Source organism: Gopherus evgoodei, chromosome 3 (genome assembly GCF_007399415.2).
Source record: "Gopherus evgoodei ecotype Sinaloan lineage chromosome 3, rGopEvg1_v1.p, whole genome shotgun sequence".
Classification (NCBI taxonomy): Eukaryota; Metazoa; Chordata; order Testudines; family Testudinidae; genus Gopherus; species Gopherus evgoodei.
In genome coordinates this window covers 208,012,810-208,036,024 of record NC_044324.1, presented here as the reverse complement: position 1 = coordinate 208,036,024, position 23,215 = coordinate 208,012,810, and the positions used below count along the sequence as shown (strand labels likewise).

The following is a 23,215-nucleotide window of genomic DNA, read 5'->3' as shown; positions in this document are numbered from 1 at the left end:
AGATTTCAACAAAATTCCCCACAGATTTCTGTTGCACATTACCATTATCCCCTGTTGTAATTAGCATGTTATTGAATGACAGATGGCATTTGTTTCATAGCATATGCAAGACAAATGAAGAGTGCTCGTTTAGTATGACCAGCCAAATAAACAGGCAATTCAAGAATCGCATCATGAATTACATTTTTTTTAAACCAGCCCTACCTACTTTCATCCTTTACTACACAAAATTATTTGTGTAATACATACCAATCATAAAAATCCCATGATATTTATTCTGCTTAAACTAAAGCAAGGAATGACATGATTTGAATGAGTAATGATCAGCAAAAATAATAAATAATGCTAACAAGCACTTCTGAGGGTTTTCATCTCAAGACGGGCACCGTTTTACAGATAAGGAAATGGAGCTACAGAGAAGAAATGCAACTTGCTCTACGATCTTGGGCAAGTCAATGGAAGAACTGGGTCGAGAACTCTAACCTCCTGACTCCCAGTCCTGCGCCATTGCTACTGGATCCTTGTCTTTTACAAATCAGATTTTTCTTGCAATCATGTACATAGGTATCACAACAGCAAACAAACAGAAATTCAGGACACCAGACATCAAGTCATCCTCTTATTCACAAAAAAATTCAGTTTCAAAGGCTAGAGCTCCTGGTCCTGATGCAGCCATATTAGTGAACCTGCATGGAAAGCTTACACAAAAACATGTCTATCTCCAACTACAGCCATTAGTCCTTAAACATTTGATACATTAAAAATTTTAGATGATTGATAAATGGGTAGACACACAGTTTGAAACATACAAATCAGCAATACAGTCAATACTTTTAGTGCATGTAAAATGTATTTTTTTCATTCAGCTTCATTTTGGTGAAGGCAGAATGCATCTTTTATTTCAATAAGAAATCTTCACTTTAGTACATATAGTACAATATAACAGACTAATCTGTAAGAATATTTTGCATACACACTAAGGCTATTTCAGTAATTCAGCCCAAGCTAATTCACAAAAAATAAAAGAGGATACATACCATGAACACATTCACAATTTAAGCATTTTCCCCTGCCAGATAAATAAATCAGAAAAATTATGCTCCTAAATTATATAAACATTGTACAGCATGCACAATTCAATGCGCCTTCCTTCTCTCCCTCACATCAATTACTGCCCATGAAGAGGGGGCACCCACCTAGACAAGTTGTTTCCTAGGCAGCATCTATTTTCCTCTCAGAATTTTATGAAAGGATGAAGATCAAAAGATTGATATTACTTATGAAAAACTCACATACTAAGCATAAATGAAAACATGTGTTCCCTAGAAGAAGTCACACAGTATTTACTTACAGATTATGTACAGAATTAAAAAGAGAACCAGAGGAGGAAAGGAGAGGCAGAAAAAAAAAGGAAATGTAAAAATGAAATCATAGGTATCAAGAGAATAAATATACCTGCTGGGAGATGCCATTTCTTCTACATTTTATACCCCGGGTGCTCTGTCTTACCATTATTACCACTATAAACCTTCTGATAAAATGGATCGTCTTTTGCTGACCTGAGTACCAGCTGGCTGCCTGAAAAGTGGCTTCCCCCCATGTATGATTCAGTCTCCTTGACAAATATACTGCATTGTACTAGATGAGTCATCAGAGGGTTATTCTGCATATTATTGGCCTGTTGTATCATTACTCATATTCAACATCCTGCTTCTCAGAAGTGAGGCACATTGAACTGACTGAAGATCTCTGCCCCCTTGCCACCCCAGTTCAGCGTTAGGTTTTTTTGTTTGTTTTTTTTAAAGAAAATTCTGTAGCTACCATTAATTAGTAATTCAGCAATTTCATAATAGCTCACGAACACACTGCTAAAATCAGTCAGAAATTACACAGAATCCGCAGAATCGTATCAGTGAATTGTCCCAAATTACAAACAGGTTCAAAGTTGAAAGCAGGTATAATCTCTTTACAGCCTCCAGATTGCACTTTGTGCTAGCTGTTTATGCTGAATAATGTTCATATTGTATCAGGTTAATCCTAAAAGTTCAAACTACTTGACACTTCTGTAAGCAGCAGTCTGTGCCTATCAGTGGGCTTGTCTATGATACAATTTGTAATAGTGTTCACTAACGTGATTACAAATTGCAGTGTAAACAAGGTCAATGTATTTCCAAGTACCACATATGGTTAAATGATAAAAGAAACTGGAATTAGCATAAAGTTAACACCGAAGTTCTGAAGTCAGGAAATTCCCAAAAAAGTTTCTACCACAATGTTGGCCACATATCACATGTAGCATTTCTTATTCCTGTTTTTCTTATTAAATGTAAAATGGAATGTACTATTACTCAGGTTAGTCTCTATTATATAATAAACAGTACATGTAACTTTTAAAGTCACACTACAAGAAAGCCCTTAACCACGTTTAATTTTAAGCATGAAATCAATGAGACTTAAGTACATGCTCAAAATTAAAAACATGTTTGAGGGTTTTGGTGAATTGGGGCTTTCGCGCTTACTCACCCTTAAAGTTACACACATTTCTTTGAATTTAAATTTCCCCATTTTGTTTCTGAAAACAAAAATGCTTCTGCAGAACTGCCGTAGCATAGCCTTAGCATTTTTTTCCTGCCATGTTTAACACTTGTGAAAATTCCAACTCTAAAAATATTTATAAACTTTAAAGTAGTGACCTGATTTATGAATGAATTATTTTCCTTGCGGACAGATAAGTCTGAAGATTCCAGCTTTAGCCATTTTTGAGTAATCCAAGCTCAAAGTGTGTAATCAGAACAAAAGCAAAGTTATTTTCCCCTTGATGTTCGCATAACTCAAAAATGGCTGAAGTGATATTGCACAAGCTTCCAGCTTTAATAGGCCTGGAAGAGTTTAGTCCAAAAGGTGACAAAGTTATGAGAAAATGAAAGGGGTTTAGAATAGAAAAATACATTTTACTTTAAACTATAGGAGTCTGTATGCAGGACAAGTGAAAATGTCAGGATGACCCATTTATAACATTGCTTTATTTTGTAGCATACACAAGACTATTTATATTCCCAAGCCTTGCTAGAGACTTGGGGCTTGGCTACACTGGCACTTTACAGCGCTGCAACTTTTGTGCTCAGGGGTGTGAAAAAACACCCCCCTGAGCGCTGCAAGATATAGCGCTGTAAAGCCTCAGTGTAATCAATGCTGCAGCGCTGGAAGCACAGCTCCCAGCGCTGCAAGCTACACCCGTAGAGGATGTGGTTTACGTGCAGCGCTGGGGGAGCTCTCCCCCAGCGATGGCGCTCCGACCACACTCACACTTCAAAGCGCTGCCGCGGCAGTGCTTTGAAATTTCAAGTGTAGCCATACCCTTGGATAGCACAAAATATGAACAACACATTTTAACTTTGTTGTAACTAGGTCAACTGATAACTGTGTTGTACCCTACCCCAAATTCTTCTGTTTGTAGTATAGAAAGGCCCTTAAATTTGATGGGTAATTGTTTTCACTAAAAAGGGGGACAATTAAGGTATGACTTCATAAAAGATCAACAGTGACATGGTATATCTCGATATGCAAATATTTACAACTTCCTTATATAAAACCAGATGGTGGCCTGCTCTGCATATATGTACAGGGGTGTAAGTTGCTGCTTTACTTCCCTGTTCCGGCTTCCCAAGTCAGTCGGGGTTGGGGAAGAAGTAGGCTCTGCAGAACCACTATCTCCATTCCTGAAAAGGTGGCTCTGACCCACCAGTGCACTCGGCAGTTCAGCTGCACCAGAGGGATGTACCCTGAATCAAATATAGAGCTATGACAGGGTATGTCCCTCCTTGGAATAAGGGGAGATCTGGAAGACTATCATTCAGTCTCCTTACAGGGCTGCTCCTGAAAGACACACTATAATATTGGCTAAACTTACTTTCCGTTCAAGAATGGTTTCAAAGAAACTGAACTCTAATATCAGATCTATTAATCTGAGGATCAGATAAACCTAAGTGTGAAAGCCAAAAGAGTGAAACAAAACTTGGTAACTAATTTTGCTGCACCATCTGGTTTTCAAAGCTTCTTCTAAAGCAGAGATAAAATACAGAATATTATGTAGCCTGTAATGGAATATCAGCCTAGATTGTCACTCTTTCAAACACCCTCCAGGTTTGAAGATATACTAGCCAAACTTCAATTCCCAGTTTGGCAACAGTGCTACAATCCTTAAAAAACCCCCACCAATGTTTGTTTGAGACTAAATGCATGTTTTGTGCTACACTGACTGTCCTCTAACATTTTAGTATGCTTCCTGACTTGGACTGCAGTGCGACTGTTCTGATATAAGGACATTTTTTCTAATGCGGAGTGGAACACATTCCTGCTGCATAGTTTTGCTACTAGAAGACTAAGGTAAACACTGGAATTGCACAGCCAACAAGGCACTACATCTGTGTTCCACTGCCTATATGCCCACAACAAGCACAGTTCAAAGAGCTGAGGCAGTGGTCTGGGCAAGAGAAGACTATTTTCCCTGTGGCTATTGGAGTAATTACAATTAAGAAGAAGAAAGTCAACCACTTAAAAAAAAATTAACGGGACTAAAATTTAACAGCAAAACATTAACAATGGGCCACTTGTCCAGTGGTGCTGTGTTTTATCTGTATGTCTAAGATTTATTTTTTTTAAAAGGTGCACATTAAAAGAAGAGTAGTAAAACAACCTTTAAAGTCTTCACTTGGAACATTTTCTATCCAGAATTTAATGGGTGCCTATTACTTCTATATGCCCTTCCTTGCCCACAAAGATTTCCAATCTAGCCTTTGTCCAAGTCACATTTGTCCAAGTCACTCAAAAGATGTGATCAGAGAAGTGATGGGAAGAGAATGCTCTAGCCCAGGGGTAGGCAACCTATGGGACATATGCCGAAGGCGGTATGCAAGCTGATTTTCAGTGGCACTCACACTGCCCAGGTCCTGGCCACCGGTCCGTGAGGCTCTGCATTTTAATTTAATTGTAAATGAAGCTTCTTAAACATTTTTAAAACCTTATTTACTTTGCATACAACAATAGTTTAGTTATATATTATAGACTTAGACAAAGATCTTCTAAAAACATTTAAATGTATTATTGGCACACAAAACCTTAAATTAGACTGAATAAATGAAGACTCGGCACATCACTTCTGAAAGGTTGCCAACTCCTGCTCCAGCCTTACACCCTTAAGAATCATGTCAAATTTTACAGTGTGCTTGTCTCAAAAATAGTTGAAAGTCTACTTATTTGTAGTCAGGTAGTGTTGAAAACACCCCAACCAATAGCAGGATCCCACTATACTGCACATTTAATTTGCTGGTGAAAAAAAGCAAGTCTATAAAAATGTGTAGATCTAATATAACGAGGTAATTCTCTCAGGGTTCTTCTTTTACAACCATGCTATTCCAAAGTAATATCCCTAAATATATTAGGCAACTAGGCTTCATAGTGTAGACAAAGCATTTCATAAGAGACAAGTGGTCTATAAACATCAGGCGTGAAAATTTTTTTTTTAAACACAGTTTTGATTCTATCCACAGAGTCAGGGCCAGACAATGTTTATAACACACAGTCAGTTCCCCCACTAAGTTAAACATCATTGCGTAAGCATTTCATAGCGCAGATGGGTCTTAATGCCTCTCGTGGCTCAGAGGGGTGAAAACATTATCTAAGTTGTAACTAGAAGCTGTTATAGGGAAGTTAAAGATTTATTTTTTGTACTCACCATTGGACCAAGAAAAAGGTATCAAGGATTCCTTCCCTCTCCTTCCTGCAAGGATACCTCAAGCAGCAGTGGCCTTTTCCTGTTCCTTCCCGTTCTCCACTCCCTGACAAACTTAATTTTTTAATATTTTTATAATAAAGTCCCTGGACAATAACAGCAGGGCCGAAACTACCCTATCACTAACCCCCCACTCACAGTCAGAGCACTTTATGTTCCTCTCACCACCTTGCCGCTCAACGTAAGAGGAATTCCAGACAGCAGCAGCACAGCAATCTAGTCATCATTGGAAACAGAGGTGGTAGTGTGGCATCCTAACAATGGAAGTGTTTCCTTTTTTTCCTAAATCTATAAAGGGCTATAGTTTTTCATCTCCAGACACTTACAGAATGCTCACAATGTTATAATTCCTGTATATTCTGGAATTCAGGTGTTTTAGAATGCCAACAAACCAAACTGGTTGCTCTTCCAAACTGAAAATTAGTTGCGATTTCCTGCTAGCAAAACTGGGGGATGTTAGAAGACCACACCACCCCCTCCTGCCACTTGTCAGTGGTGAGAAAACACAGGTTACATCTGTTTAACAGATTTGAAAGGTACATGTGTTTTGGGGAAAAATTTCTGAGACAGTAGAAATCAGTCTCCCCTTTTCCTCCTCTTTTTCCCCCAAGACTGGGAGCTCCTGAACCCTGTAACTCTAAAGGTGTAAACATAGCCACAGTGAAAGACCAGCAATACTAGGATGAGACAACCAGATGAGCAAAGTCAAGGTAAACTGGGTATTTGATAAACTTGAGAGAGTTTGGACAACGGCCCTTGAGGATCGTAGGGTGAAATCCTGACCTTAATGAAGCCCATGGTAAAAATTCCCATGGACTTCAACGGTGTTAAGATTTCATGTCTTGTCTCCTACTTCTCAGGATTCTGAAAGAAGCTAAAGGTCATTGTACTTCTGAAAACCGTCTTTGGAGTGCCTCCCTGCCTGAGGCTCTGAAGGATTTCACATTAGAAATCAAATGGGCTCTTCAGTTCAAACCAGCACAATGATACAAACTGAGGCCAATGATGTTACTGGTGAAGTAAAACACTTAACTCAGAGCTAGAGTACTACTAATTCTTAGGAAACGAGTTTCTCTCCTTTAAGGAAGTAAAAGAGAAACTGTCTGAGAACTTCTGGATTTCCCTGTGTTTTATTATTTTCAGAGTTTAATGTTTCTCTTTTCTACCCTTGAAGAGATTCTGTTTTTAAACAAGAGAAGCTCTGGCCTTTCAAATGTAACCATCTCTCTTTAGATGATCCCTAGAAGCTTTATAGGAGACTGTACATGGTTCTCACAAGAAGCCTCCCCTTAAAAAAGGGCAATCGCGACTGTTTGGAAATCAAAGCAGTATGCTCAACTCCAGTTTGACTCTTGACAAATTGTTTCATTTCATGTGAAAATATATTTGGGCTGCTACATATGCCAGTATACAATCACTATTAAATGGTAACAACCAGTATAAAGGTGACCCCCCTATACATCAACAGATGCTGGAGAATGTGTGAACTGAAAGGCAAACAGTGTCATATACTGTGGGCTTGTACCAGCATTTCCTGTCCACTTCTAGTCTACGAATTTGGTAACGATCGCAGGCATTCCTTCAAACACTTGGGTATTGTGTACACTTGACAATTCCATGATCTAGTGTAGATGGACACCCCGTTATAAAATAAACGGGTCCAGACTACATGACAAGTTGCAGAGGTAATATTCCTTGCAGCTTCAAACTGAAAAATCCACTTGCTTGACAACCATGACAACAAAATGTATTTGTTTAAAAGTATCCAGCTCAATACTATTGAGGCCAATGGCTCTGAGCAATTTGTGACAGCTACAGTTACTTGTTTGCATATGAGATTTAGGACCCTTTAGATAAAGAGATAGAATTTACATTCTCTTCAATTTTGTACATAATAATTATTGCAGCGATGGATATTTTAAAGCATCCTGTAAGATTTCAACAAGAAATCAGATGGATTTATTTTTCTGCTTGTTTTCTTTGAAAAAGAAAAGCTAGAGTCTTGCCAGATTCCATGTATTTATTAGCAGTTTCTGAACTGGATATTTTAAATCGATAATACACACCAACCTGAAGACCCTTAGTACCAAGAAAGCATCAGTTTACAGCATACGCTTTTCTTCTAAAGACACCAATCTTTAACATTTTTCAAAATATACACAGACAATGACATTTTCTGTGTCCACCCTTTGTCAACATTGTGGTTTCCATTTTCCTGTGAGAACAGCACCAGCAAGGGCAACTTATAAGTTTCCTTATGAATATTTGCTTGTTAAAAGCAAGATTTCCCCCCTCCCTTCTTAAATTTTTAAAATATACCTAACTCAAAGGATGGCAGCAGGGTGGGGATACCTTCTGACTTGTCACCCCATTCACCCAGAAAGAATAGTTGCTAGGATGGTGACTAGAGTGTGTGTGTGAATTTTGCTGACCGATTTCACAAAATGTTGAACTTTTTCATTTTGCTCATTTTTCCTACCTGAATTTCACTTGCCCTAATTGCGAGTATATCCAAACCACATGTATTTAGTGGATGCTAGTGGAACAACAGATGCCTATTTGGACCCCATATTGCCAAATTTTGCCAAAATCCAGATTTAGCTGAGATTTAATTCAGATAACGGTGACATAAAATTCCCTAATGTTTTACAGAAAGAGCAAAAGAGACTCCTGTACATGAGCTAAAAATGGGGGCTTCAGCCAGTTACATTATGTCTATATTGTCTCTGGAGCTGGAGGAATGACAAGAGAGAAAATCCTACACTTGAAAGGTAGATGCTTCTACTTTGAAATGGACACACTTTCGGATCAATTTCCCAACAGGAAAATGGATAGAGATACAGCACAAAAATAAATCACACCAGAATTTACACACCAAGTTGAATAAAAATGGTCAGTGCTTCACTGTGCATAATGAACATGCATCAAAGGAACAGATCAGCATTGTTAAAATGCAGAAAATAAAAAAAAAAATCTTTTAAAAAGGCTGATCTAATGGCAACGTGTTCCCCAGGTGCCATGGTGAGGTCACGTACACAGATAGAAGGTCCATGCCCGTATTCGAACAGGATGTTTTGGCTCAGAAACAAGACGATTAAGCAAGCACAAACTGCCAAGGGGATTATCCAACACCCTGTGTCCACTAGAAATGAATTTTCAGAGAGAACATGTACATATTGTTGCTAATTATACGGTATTACACATATGCTGTCTTAAAATAATTAATACATACTTCTCAGAATAATTAACAGAGGGACTGGACATCATAATTCACTTGCCAATACTGTTAACATCCAGCACCAAATCTACATCTCCTTGAATCTAACCAAGTGGTGCTTCCAGTATTAAATTTAAGGGGCTGCTTCAGAGGTCACATGTCTAAAATAGAATAATTTTGTTTTGTACAGGAGCAGAAGAAAACCACAAAGATTATGCCTTTTTACCTTCAGCTACCATAGGCAACTAATAAAAATCTATTCCTTATGTCTGAAGTCCACATCAGATTTCCATGTAATTAGAAAATCTGGAGGTGCGTGGCAGTATTAAAAATTAGGCTCTATAAAGGACTGCAGAAAAAGGAAGCCAGACAGGCTCCCTTTTTTATCTGGATTAAGTTGCCCATTTATCAATGCCAGCATCACGGCAATGCAAACTTTCAAACCCACATTTTCTCCACTGCAAATGCAGCGTGGAGGAGGAGATAAGTCTTTACAATTGGGATACTGAGGATAGTGGTGTAATTCAGCACATGCCACAGAAACTTAACATGTTGCCAAGAAAAGTGTAAGTTACTGGAGGCCTAACAGATCAACTCAGCTTTAATGGATTTAGCGATTTTAAGAAGTTGGTTCTTAATGCAAGAGTTCAATTCCAAACAGAAAGTCTAGGCAGAAAGCCAGCTACTCATCCCCAAATAGAATTTGCATAACCACATGAACACGTCAGGAATCCTCTCCCATTTCTATGGGGGTTCTTAAGTCCAGGCATTCGAAGTTGGGCTTTAGCCCATCTGTTTATTCAGAGGCAGCAGCTCTTTCTACTCTCTCAGACTGGTCACTAACTCCTGCTTTTCATTTGCTCAATCACTAGGGCATTTACACTGTTCAGAAAGATGGGATAGATGAGCTTCATGCAAGGCTACAGCTGATGCCAATCCACAGAAAGTCCAGCAGGAAACGTTCTGGGAACTTGTTCACTTATCTCAAAGAGATGAAGAGTGACATACTGATCTCCAGCGAAGACTGAGAAGTCACTATACTTCAAGTTAATTAGCCCATCACACTAAGTTTTAAATCATGAACACCCATTCCAATTTCTTTAATCTGCTGGGCTGTGCGCCTGGTTTGACAGCATCTTCCACTGTCCAGTAGCCACTGAAGTATAAGGTGTTGTGAAAGACTGGAGAACACTTATAAAAACACCATATTATGTCCGATCTACAATGGAGGTAAACAACATGCTAACTGAAACAATTTTAAAACCAAGTTTTCTACCACCGTGTTTTCTGTAGCACATACAGGCCCTTTCAACAGAACTACATCCCATTAGTTAGCATGTTTTCCTCCTCTATAAAATGGGGAACATTTTTATAGTCCTTGATTACACAGTGATCTAGCTGTTCAACAGTGGAGCTGAGAACTGATTTTCCTGAGAGGAGCAGTCTGAAGCCTGCTCCTCTTCCCAAAGAAGTTAAGTTTTAAATAATAATTTGTTTCTGTGGTCTAGTTACACTAATCCAAAATTATGTCTTGTCCTTAAACCCATCAGTCAAGGCAGAGGGAGCCAGTCAATCAAGATTTTCATACCCATCAATTCTGGGTTAGAACACAGAAACCACATTCACAGTTTGGATCATTAAGACTCAATCAAAAGTTTCATAATGGGTCTGTAGTGGATTCTGGAATTGATCCCCATCCCCTACATAAATATATGTTAGGGCGACTAAAGGACATCTATTCAAAAGTTGAGCTTAGTTTAGCTGGATAGGAAACAAGTTAATAGCATAGTTAAGAGAATGACTGCTCCCACCCCACTGAAGATGTTCAAGAAAACAAGGGGTCTGGGTTTAGTACAATAGTACAAACTGTTGATTAAAAGTTAATACCTCACTTATGTAGGCCCTTCCATCCAACGACTGCAGTCTTTGAGCTCACATTAGATTGAGCAGTATCCCTTCTGCAGAACCAGACAGTGCGTAGACAAAAGGATTCTAGCTGCACTTACTACGGAATATTAAATTTAGCTAAAGTAATGCCGAGCCAAAACTAACACAAAGATAGTGACCTCTAGAATTTGAGGCTACATGCAGATGCCCTAAAGGATGCCATTGGCTATGAGGGCAGGGGACTGGACTCGATGACCTCTCGAGGTCCCTTCCAGTCCTAGAGTCTATGAGTAAAACCTACAAAAGGCACTTTAACCCCCCAACAATGCTTCACTGAGATTTTTCTAGCAAAAAGCTTCATTACTATGGACAATTTCCTATCATTCAGAGCAAAATTTAAAAAGAACTAATAAAAACTAACTTGATAAAGACAGATAAACACGTACAAGAAATACTTCTAGGAAGGTCCCGGTTCTCTGAAGATTATTAATCTACAATACTGGAGACAAAACTATGACACTGAGGAAATAATCAACTATGAAAATAGGAAGTAGATGTTTATTTTTTAAAATGTTATTTTGAGAGAATATTTGTTTTTGTGACGCTTAAGATATTGGCAAAAGCCTCCCAGCTCCAGGTCCTATTACTCTATACGAGGACAGCTGCAACAAAAGCATCTTTACACAAGCCCACCTAAGATCTCTATTACTTGCCCAGAAAGGCCACGTTCCAGATCTTCAAGCTATTTACTTCACTAGCCACAGATATTGCTATTCACTTTGTTTAGAAACCTTTACAAGTCATAATGTTGGCACTGTAGCTAAAGATGCATAGATGATATACAACAAAATAGGGTTCCTTTTCCATTGGCTTTTTCTAAAATAATATGCTGCATTACTAATCTGATGACAGCTTTCCTCAGGTAAATACTGTATTAAAGATGCAGTGTCAGAGCACAAGTTTGGTACTACAGCCACAGATTTTGCACAGCTTGTGATGACTGGCAATTAAGGTAAAGGTTTCCATTTAAGACAATTATTGCATCTGAACAAATAAAGACTTCAAGATTAACTCATTCTACACACAGAAACATTTAATTTCACACACATTCTTTATTTGGAAGATTAACTTATTTGGTATTGCCTTACTGGTTCAGCCAGTAGCCATTTTGGTTTAGAAAATGTCTCACAATGTGGCAGAGTGCTGCCAGAGAGATGGATTTAAACTGGCATAACTGGGATAGTGCTTCCTTAGGCACCATCTGAAATCAGGGCAAAAGGCCATTTTCTGGATGGCATATCCCCAGAAGAGTTCTGCAATGGAAAGATTTATAGTATTAAAAGAAAGGAATAAAAATCAATTAAAAATAAAGCAAGCCAAAAACTGGTTGGTCTCCTTTACACAAGGCTAATCTGATTATATTTATCAGATGGGTAGCCGTGTTAGTCTGAATCTGTAAAAGCAGCAACGAATCCTGTGGCACCTTACAGACTAACTGACATGCATCTGATGAAGTGGGTATTCACCCACGAAAGCTCATGCTCCAAAACGTCTGTTAGTCTGTAATGTGCCACAGGATTCTTTGCTGCTTTTACAGATTATATTTGATTGCAAACACTAACATTTTCTTCCTTTTCTGAAGCATATATTTACTGTCTTCTACAAGAATCCAATAGAGACACAGTAAACTATATACAAAATAAATTATTCTACTAATATTTTGAAACCATTAAATTGTCCTTATATAGTACATCTGAGGAATAGTGCAGTTCTGGATGACCTCTGGTGCAGTATACTTTTCTGTTGTTTTCAATCACAACCCCCCAAACAACTTAAACCCACATCCATTTGTTCTATTCCAGTAGCCATTTTGAAGTATCAAATGAACCTTCGTATAATCTGGGAGCCACAAGAAATCTGAGTCATTCAATTTAAGAATAAACTTAAGGTGAAAACTAAAATAAAGAGGAGTGAAGCCCATGAGTAAAACCCTGACAATGCAGGACAGTAAGCACAGAAAAAATTGATCTTACTTTCAAAGAAAATGTTCTCTTCTCTGATACCCAATGCCACCTCCCTGTTTCATGAAGATAGTGTCATTAATGAATGGCAAAATGATTTATTTTGTGGATAAAATGCACCCCAAGTTTCATGGGTTATAGCGAGGCTCCTGGTGTCTGATGTTAGAGAATAATGAATTCCAGAACATCTTCACCAAAGCAGGAAGTGACAGAGAATTTCAAAGCCGGGGAAGTTCCTAAATACTGTAGGGTCAGCTGCAACTTGTTTGTACTGAAAGCATTCAACAGTCTGAATTGGGGCATTCTTCTCTTACTTTGGAAAATAATTCAAATGTGTCTGCTTTGTGGTTTCATCTTTAATACAGTCTATATCTCCAAATTAACTATTCGTTTCCTGCAGTATTCCAGTTGGAGTTGCACTCTAACCAAACTATGAATATAAATTAACAAGTGTTTAGTGTACACAGCTTAAATAACTGTTTGGTACCCAAACTATAAAGCACCACACCACAGTAGTTATATTTACATACCTCAATTTGTACAAGTTATTGCCACAATTTAAGATAGATTAACAATAGCCAAACTGAACACAGAAATAAAAATATGGCTGTAATATACCTTAAAAGGTATGAAAAGTAAATAACTTCAAATGTTTCACCCAATATAAATATTCAGCTAACTAGCTTAACATAGTGTAAAACTTCAAAGTGTGCCCCTTTCAGAGTATAGCTATAGTCAAGAAACTACATCCCATCCCATCCCATCCCATACCTACTGCACATGAAGTGCCCCCTATTTATTCACTGTCAAGTGTTTTCAGTTTACAGGTCAAAATTATTTTACAAAATTCTGCTTATGCCAACTTGCTTTATGACCTGATGCATGTGTAAAGTGAAACTTTGTTCTCCTTCTTGCTTTGTCACCAGATAAGAGATTTTGCAAATATGCAGTTAATTTTCACCAACCCTGACTTTCTCTGGAGTATGGGAAGATCCCGGGCAAGTTTTCAGCTATGGTTATAGTTGAAAAATGACTCTAAAAATACTCATTTTACATAGCTGTTCTCCCAAAACTTCCTTTTTAAAGTATGTAAAAGCACCTTAACCAGGTTAATATGCTAAAATAAAAAATGACTTATTTTATATTTAATATTGCTTGCTTTCCTGACAGTCAAATATTTACTATGGTTAGAACTTGCCCAGCCAATACAGAGTTACGAGCTGTGCTCTGTTCTGCCTTACACACCAACATCATTGTTAGCTAAGTTTAGGTTTAAAAAAAAAGGGGCAACCCTTAAAATTGAGATTAAGGAGGTACAAACACAATCTTTGTCATGCCTCTGCAAAAAACCACCTCGTGCACCTGCTGACAAAAGGAGGAAGCAGAAAATGAAGATATGCATCAGTGGAGAAAGAGGAACCCTCTTGTCCCTCAGACATTTGCCAGACTGAGATGACACCATCCCTCATTTCTGCCCCTTATCCTCCACTCATATCCCAAGACAGCCCCAGGAGAAGAGAGTGTGAGTGTCACTGAGGGGATCAAGAAACTGACAAGCAGTGAAGCAGACCTGCCCAGTGCGCTCGCATTTACTTCAGTTAACACATATAGCTGCAGTCGCATTGACCCCACAAGCAGGAGGCAGCAGCACTGACTCTGGTTCAGGGGGACGGGAGGGATTGGGTCTGGTAGGCCTTAAAAATCAGGCTCCAGCAGACCTCTACTCCCCAGGCCCTCCATCTTCTCCTCTTGAGAATCCAGGTACCTGAGGACAAGGAAAACTGCACCCTGTGTCTTGAACTGAGACCTGAGGTAATTTGCTCAACTTATTTCCTCTCCAGCTCTCACTTGTGAGGAAAACACAGGAGTGCTGCCCTCTGTGAAATACTGTATAGCTCTCTGGATCTCTTTGGCTTCTCTTTCCCTCCTCAGTCCCAACATGCTGCCACATCTGATCATGTGGTTATGGATGGGGAGAGGAAGCCTATCCCTGTCATAAGCCAGTGGGAGCTTTCTTTCCTAGCAGCAGGAAGAACAGAGAAATTAGACTTGGGAGAGCATTCCGTAGCTGCACAAACAGTTTTGTTTTAGTTTTAAATTAGATGTAGAAAAAGCAGAAAACACCTACCCTATAAGGACAGGTGTGACCTTATTTTGTTGATTATGTTATAATCAAAGTGTTAAGAAATTCCCTTTTCTGGCATTAAAATAAATAACATTAAATATAGCCTTAAAATCCCTTTAAAATGTGTAAAGGTTTTTCTGCCCCCCCCCCACCCTTTTTTTTTTTAAATATTTATAAGGATCTTTTCAGCAAGGAATAAATTGGCCAGGGGGAGGAACAGTGGAAAGTGACTGCCCACAAAGTGCTGTCTGATGCACAAAGTAAGCCAACTGAAAACAATAGAGAAAAAAATATTTCACTAATCTTAGGCATTACAAACTTCATTTTCCCTTAGTAGTCAATATTGAAGTGAATTTTATAGGCAAACAGAGAAACTGCACTACTTTTTGCTCAGGAAAAGGCTGGTCATGAATCAAAACATAGGAGAGATTAAAAAAAAACCAAAACACTGATGTTCCCTACACTGATGTACCCTGCAATCCTTCCCTTTTCACACGGTTTCATTAATTCTAGTCTGAGCATCCTCTAACACAGGGGTAGGCAGTCTTTCAGAAGCGGTGTGCCAAGTTCACTGTAATTTAAAAGTTTTGCATGCCGGTAATACATTTATTTATAATAATACATATTTATAGAGAGAGACCTTCTAAAAACATTAAACTATTGTATTTAAAGTAAATAAGGTTTTTAAAATATTTAAGAAGCTTCATTTAAAATAAAATTAAAATGCAGATCTTATCAGTTTAGTGTAATCCTCGCCCTCGCTTTTCCTTGCTGAGTTTTCCAATGCGGGCTACAGCAGGGGGTGACTGAAGAGCACTGGGTCGAGGCCAGGAGCAGAGCCCTGGGCTGGCTGCCAGTACCCCAGGCTGCCAGCAGGCTGAGCGGGGCCAGAACCCCAGACCTGCAGCGGGATGAGCTGCTCAGCCCACCGCTGGCTCCACTCAGTCCGCTGCTGGTCTGGGGTTCCAGCAGGGGTGAAAGTAACTTAAATTTCTTACAAGTACTGTCATATTGCAATCCTCCTCGGGGGGAGGAGCTCAGGGGCTGGGGATGTGTGGGTGTGGTGGAGAGCACTCAGGGCAGGGGGCTGGGGTGCATGGGGCTCAGGGCAGAGAGTGGGGATGTGGATGATGCAGGAGTCAGGGCTGGGAGCATGGGGGGTGCAGGAGTCAGGGTTGAGTGGCATTAGGGGCTCAGGGCAAGGAGTTGGGGTGTCTGTGTAGGGGGGACGTTCTGGGGCAGCAGGGGCTTGGAGCTAGCCTGGGACAGTCCCGCTTGCAGCCGGGTTACCTGGATGGGTCCCTGGCCTGCCGCTCCCTTCCCCTTCCCCACCATGGACCGCAGCTGTTCAAGCCGCAGGCACGGCACATGCTTGGAGTGCCCCGGTGACCAGCCACAATAGCGAGAGAGGGGCAGCAGGACATGCTGGGACATGGACACCTCCACCGCGCCTCCTGCTGGCCCCTTTCACTTGCCTGACTGCCTGCTGCTTAGTCCAGTGCACGGGGCCGCCAGTGCCAGCCTGCCGGACAGTTCCGGAAGCCAGCAGGACCCCCGCTGGGAGCGCACCATGAGCTGTGCCTCCAGCCGCAGTAGAGTACCCCAGCATCAGCCGGCTCCGAGTGTGCACGCTCTGCCTTACTTTCACTTCTAGGTTCCGGCTGCAGGCCCGTTGCCAGCCAGGGTCCTTGCGGCCAGGACCCCGGCTGGCAAGGGTCCAGCAGCCAGAAACCCAGAGCAGCGGCAGGCTGAGCAGCCGCAAGCCCTGCTCAGCCCGCTGCTGGCCCGGGGTTCCGTCCATCCAGGCCAGCAGCAGGCTGAGTGGGACTGGCGGCTGGGACCCTGGGCTGGCAACGGGCTGAGCAGGGCCGGGATCCCGCTCAGCTCACTGCCAGTCTGGGGTTCCGGCTGCCGGCTCCTGCCAGCTGGACTCTCAGCCGCTGGCTCCGCTCAACCCACTACTGGCCTGGGGTTCCCTTCACCCAGGCTGGCAGTGGACTGAGCAAGGCCAGCGGCCAGAACCTTGACGTGCCATTAAAAAAATCAGTTCACGTGCCACCATTGGTACGTGTGCTACCGACCCCTGGTCTAACAGCATTTAATATTTTCCAAGTATAGAAACAGTAGCCTGGCCTCAGAGCTTTGATACACTGCAGTGGTACAGGGAGCACCACTGAAATTAATACACTTGCAAAGGACAAAAATAAGCCACTATTGACTTGAATATGTACCAGCCTAACCACTGTTAACCCAATAGAAGAGAATCCGTGTATGTTAAAATCGTATCAGTGTCTTCTCCCAACAAGCAGTATTTTAGAGCACAAAACCTCTCATTTTGTTCTCAGTTTAAATGCTAATGCTATGTCAAAAAACACGTTTTGCAAATATTTTAAATAGCCAATATATACTTTTTAAAACCATGTTTTTCAGAATTTTAATTCAGCATCAATCTGCTTTACTGGATTATATTGGATATGCTATGCTCTACTCACAGTCCTTTCCGGGGGAATTTGTGTATTGCCAACACATACATTGTAACGTTTCCCTTCCCAACAGGATGAGAATGGGAGTGTTATACCAATACACGGCAGCTTCTTCGGCTTTCACTAGCTTCTCTACTATCAATTCTCCTCCCTCCAGAAGCATTTGCAGAGAGCGAGCGAGCAAATGCAACCACCAGGGAAAGGAACAAGTGAGTGGGCTTGTTGCTGGAGATCCGCCAGTACTGCAGAGAAGTGGCTACTCACAGCCTGCTGCCAGGAGCAGCTCAAGAGGAAAGCATTATCACAGCTCTGTAGGTGGTTCTTCATAAGCAGCAACCAAGTTCCTGAAGCTTTGTTGACTACTCAACTCGCTGCAGTCCCTCCGACTCAATATTCAGAAGCCCCCTTACAGTCAGACTCATTGGACTGCCAAGGTCCCTCTGTACACCCCACAGTTAAGACTCCCTTCTCCCTCAAGCCTGCAGTTGGAGAAGAGAATTAACATGGGTATTGTGCTGGTCCCACAAGCAAAGAATCTTAGCCTAGGATCTCCAAAAGTCAGTTCCTTGGTACTGCTCTCACACAAGTCAAAGTCTTCTCAACGTCCATCTTCCCTAAGAGAGCTTGTTTCATGCCATGAAGTAGATGGGACTAGGCAATAAATCCAACCTAAACTTAAACTATTAAAATTAAACAATCCTCAGTGAGTGGTTTACTATGGGCAGCAGAATTTTAAAATGTGAGATTTGCAGGAGGGAACAATACTTAACTGCTTACTAACAGTTCATTGTAAACCTTTTCCTGTTCCATGCAAAAAACTTTAGAGCTGAAGTCCACATATTTCTGGTCTCATCTTTATTTGTTATAGGAGATGGTAAGGAAAATATTCAGGTTACCAATCTGCTTCAAAGGAAGAAACTGTGCAGTACTTCTTCAAAACAAGTTACTAGTATTAAATTAGTTGGGCTCCCACCTTGTGTCTTGTTAGCGTATTGCATGCCAGTTAGCGTGCACTGCACTGGGGGGCCAAGTCTCCATTTTCTTCCCCCCACCTGCCAATAATTAGTACATCAGGTACTTCAGGCTACAGTCAACACTAGCCCCTCAAATCCTGGGGAGGGATAGCTCAGTGGTTTGAGCATTGGCCTGCTAAACCCAGGGTTGTGAGTTCAATCTTTGAGGGGGCCACTTAGGGATCTGGGGCAAAAATCAGTACTTGGTCCTGATAGTGAAGGCAAGGGGCTGGACTTTTATGACCTTTCAAGGTCCCTTCCAGTTCTAGGAGATAGATATATCACCAATTATTATTATATTTAAAAGATTAAAAGCTATTAGCAACTTGCTGAATAGCTATGGAAAGACTGTCAGAGGCAACCCTTCCGCACCACAGTCATTTTTCAATTGTGCGTGCTATCCCAAAACTACATTCAGAAAGTCCTGGAAATCCATTTTTACGCTGCATTCATCATGGTTCTCAAAGAGAGTTCTGAGCAAAGGCTAGTCAAAGACCTTGCCAGTTTGCTTATCAGAGACCAGCTTCTCTGGAGATTCCCATGGCTTCTAGATTTTGTACAGGTATGGTTGCCCTATGTCGATGAAGCCATGATAAACCATTCTTTCCTTCATCCGTTCTATGTAAACATTTTAGATAATGATTTCTAAGGAATCAATTGCCTTCAAAGTTCATTGTGCACCTTTCTCCCTGCCTTTAAAAAGCCCCTGGTTGAGAACCACTTAGGTCTGGGGCCCTAAGGGGTCCACGACTAGGTTTCAGGGGGGCCAATAAGCAGGGGCAGCATTAGACTTGCTGGGGCCCAGGATAGAGAGCTGAAGCTCCATCACATGGGGCTGAAGCTGAAGCCTGAGCAATGTAGTTTCGTGGGGCCCCCTGTGGCATGGGGCCCCAGGCAACTGTCCTGCTTGCTACCACCTAATGTCAGCCCTGGCTTTTATATGAAGAAAAACAGTTACTGTGGCACAGGTGGGCCATGGAGTTTTTATAGCATGTTGCGGGGGGGGGGGGGGGGTAGGGGGCTCAGAAAGAAAAAGGTTGAGAACCCCTAAGTCTAAGAGGCAAAGAAAAACCAAACAATTAAGTCAATCAGTATTTGACACCAGCACATACTTACAGGGAAACTACTCAGATTCATAGCCCAGTATCATTGACTTAAGTTGGCATGTCTACACAAGCCCTTTTGTCAGTAACATTTTTGTCGGTCAGGGGTGTGAAAAAATCCACACCTTGGACTGATGTAAGTTTCACCAACAAAAGTGCCGGTGTGGAGAGGTCTCCTGCTTAGCTGCTCATTGGAGGTGGTTTAATTATGCTGGCAGAAGAGCATCTGTAAGGTTCATAGTGTAGACATAGCCTGAAACCTCAGTGGTTCAGGAGCCAAATTGGCAATTAACTTTACCCAAAAGAGTCACAGTGTGAATTCATTGTTTTCATTTACTATTTATATACATTATTCTCACGGCAAAATGACTGAGAACCATTATTATTTTATCAGCTACAATTGGTTAGTATCATAATAAAAGCATCCTTATTGGTGAAGAACTTATATTGGTGAATAATTAAACCACAGAGTGTTTCAATATCATGTGCTGCAAAGAGCTGCAGGAGACACATTAAAGAGCCACTTGCAGCTCAAGAGCCTCAGTCTGAGGATCACTGTTCTAAGCAGAAGACATGAAAAGTTTGCTGGACACCTACTAGCTCAAAGACTAAATCTACAACTAGGGAGACGCCAAAGACAAAGGTTGGCTTTGTTGCTGGGGGCCACAAAAAAGCTCACTGATGAGAAACCCATCTCCATCCTGACCAGCAAATGCTGCTAAGAAGGAAGGTACCAAAAATGTTGCCTGTGTTCTGCCGGGGGCTTCTTATTTCTTACCCATATGTGACACATAGGTATCTCATAGAATTTCATGTTCCACCCACCCTCTATAGCTATTGAAAGGGATTGTTGTCTTTCTCCTGCCTTCCAGAGTCCTGGGGCTACTCCTGGCAGCTGCTGAGGGGGGTGGGGGAGCGGACAGGATCTCCACCATTTTACAATTCCTCCAGCCTTTATTATTTGGATGATCCCTCCAGTGCCTTGCTCTGATGCAGCTCTAAGTTTTTCCAAACAGCAGCATGAAATGGACATGGTTCTTAGTTTCACGTTGCTCACATGGTTGTGGAAAACAGTAGCAGTTAAACTTGCCCTAAGGTTCAGAGTCTTATTTCATTCTGCTGGTGTTTGGCCAAGCAATGCAAATAGCACTGGTTGAAGAAGACACTGCATTGGTTCATATTGTTCACATCTGTAAAGTTAAATTTTATCTTATGTCAAATGCCAGCTTAATTTTTTGGTTCAAGTCCCACTGCTTGTTAGGGCAAGTTATTCATCTGAGGCAAGTAGACTTTTCAAGCTTAAATCAGAAAATAAACCACACTGAAGAACTTAATAGTTAACTGAAATACGGCACCAACTCAACATATGTTCTGAACGTCTCTCAGGAGGACGAAACTCCAAGAGTGGGAGTAATTTGGGGCGGGTAGGATTAGTGTTTAATTTTAGAAAAAAAGGAACATATTCAGCACACCTCTGAGTTCAAACAAAATTATTCTGTCCAAATTCATGTTTAGAGGGATCTGCAGCATGATCTGAAGTTGTGACATGCCCAATTCACATTTTAGCATCTTCTGTGGCATGCTGTGGATAGATGACAAAAGTGATACATTTACAGGTTTATGCAAAATGCTGCATACATGAACCTCATGTAAAGTTCACATAATTCCTGGAGTGTCTGAATGTCTCTAAATTACTAATTGTACAACTGTGGCAACCCCATCTGTGTTAGGCTTTTTCAAGGGAAACTGTACCTTAGATTCAAATATCAGCTTGGAACATTTGGTCAACATGACAGAGAGCTGAAATAAAGAAAAAGTCAACCAAAATACCTATAGCTTTTGCTTGCAAAGCACACATTTGGAATCTAGATAAATGCGTATCAGTCATTACTAGTCTAAATTAGAACAATATCTTTACAATATCAAGCAGTGACATGTCATGGGAACTCATTCTGTGTTTGTAAACCTGAATGGGTTCTTTGAGGTACCAAAACTTGAATGTAGCCAAAGGGCTTGCTGGGAACTGAAGCCTATTATTATACAGGAAAATTTGGATCTGCCATTCCCCAGCCAGACAAAAATACTGGGAATATGCCTTTGCATAACAAAATTGTTGGCTTCAAGTTAAGAACACAGAAAATGGCTTCGAGATCAGGACCAAAAAGGGACTCAAGAGAGTACCTCTCCACTGAATGATTTCATCCAAACTGTGGTCATACAGAAACACACAGCTAGTCACAGGTTTTTGTTTGTTTGCTTTGTGACTGGAGGAAAAAGAGAGTCATTCAGAACTTACCATTTTTGGAACTTTCAGGCAAATGGCTTTAACAAAGTGAAAGCAAATCTAAAATGGGATGTTACTACACACAAAAAAACAAAGGTTTTTCTTGATTATGCATATGAGGAGTTTAGTAAAGGCTAGTATTTTGATGATATCCTTGAATGGATCACAAACCCACATTCCTACAAAGTATCTGTGTGAACTGATTTTATCCAAAAATGTCTTGCACATATGTGTGGTGTGACAAAGTTTCTCCTCTACCTTGGTGGATCCTGCACTTATTGGCAGATTTGCTCGCCTCACAGATTCACCATGTGGGTCAGGAAACAGCCCAGGGACTTTCTCCTCTGGTAGAAGCCACAGTACAGGTCAATTCCTTCTGTATCTGGTCAGAAGTTGGGAGGTTTGTGGGGAATCTGGGCCAGCCCTCTACTCCGGGTTCCAGCCCAGGGCCCTGTGGACTACAGCTGTCTAGAGTGCCTCCTAGTATAGTTGCACGACAGCTACAACTCCCTGGGCTACTTCCCCATGGCCTCCTTTATCCTCACGACAGGACCTTTCTTTATCCTCACCACAGGACCTTTCTCCTGGTGCCCAATAATGCTTGTACTCCTCAGTCTTCCAGCAATATATCTCCTCACTCTCAGCTCCTCGTGCCTCTTGCTCCCAGCTTGTCGCATGCACACTACAAACTGAAGTGAGGGCCTTTTTAAACTCAGGTGCCCTGATTAGCTAGCCTGTCCTAATTGATTCTAGCAGTTTCTTAATTGGCTCCAGGTGTCTTAATTATCCTGCCTGTTTTAATTGGTTCTAGCAGGTTCCTGATTACTCTAGTGCAGCCCCTGCTCTGGTCACTCAGGGAACAGAAAAATACTCATCCAGTGACCAGTATATTTGCCCTCTATCAGACTCCTGTACCCCACTGGTCTGGGTCTGTCACAGTGGGTTTACTCCTTTGAGATTTCCCCTCATCTTCCCTCCTCAAAAAAAAAACCAAACAAACCCCAAACCAAAATTCAAGGTCTATGGTTTGTGGCTATAACATTCACTAAATTATTAAATAGAAGCTAACTTTCAAAGATACCAGTTGTGATGATAGTTACTCTGCTTAACTAAAGGAAAGAAATTCACAGAAAGACTGACATCTCCAGTCATTCCTGCTCTGACTTATTCATTGCTTTTGCAACTCTAAACTTAAGGACGAAGTGGCATTTTAAACAGAACAACCTTCCTTCTCCACTTTCACCTGTGTGTAACACAACCACGACACAGATGAACTATTTTAAATATCTGT

The 23,215-nt window shown here is 41.0% G+C and overlaps 1 protein-coding gene across 3 annotated transcripts in view; it reads right to left on the bottom strand.

The window, feature by feature from the left end:
- Window positions 1–23,215, bottom strand: part of SPRED2 (sprouty related EVH1 domain containing 2) — a 91,524-nt gene that overhangs the window by 48,658 nt on the left and 19,651 nt on the right. Inside the window, exon 1 of one of the 3 annotated variants that reach the window (XM_030557888.1) lies at window positions 1,456–1,637. The exons of the other annotated variants lie outside the window; for them this stretch is intronic. Within the exon in view, the coding sequence (XP_030413748.1) occupies window positions 1,456–1,472 (17 nt within the window). The 5' untranslated portion in view covers window positions 1,473–1,637. Of the gene's footprint in view, window positions 1–1,455; window positions 1,638–23,215 lie in introns of those variants that run through there. 3 annotated transcript variants of the gene reach the window in all.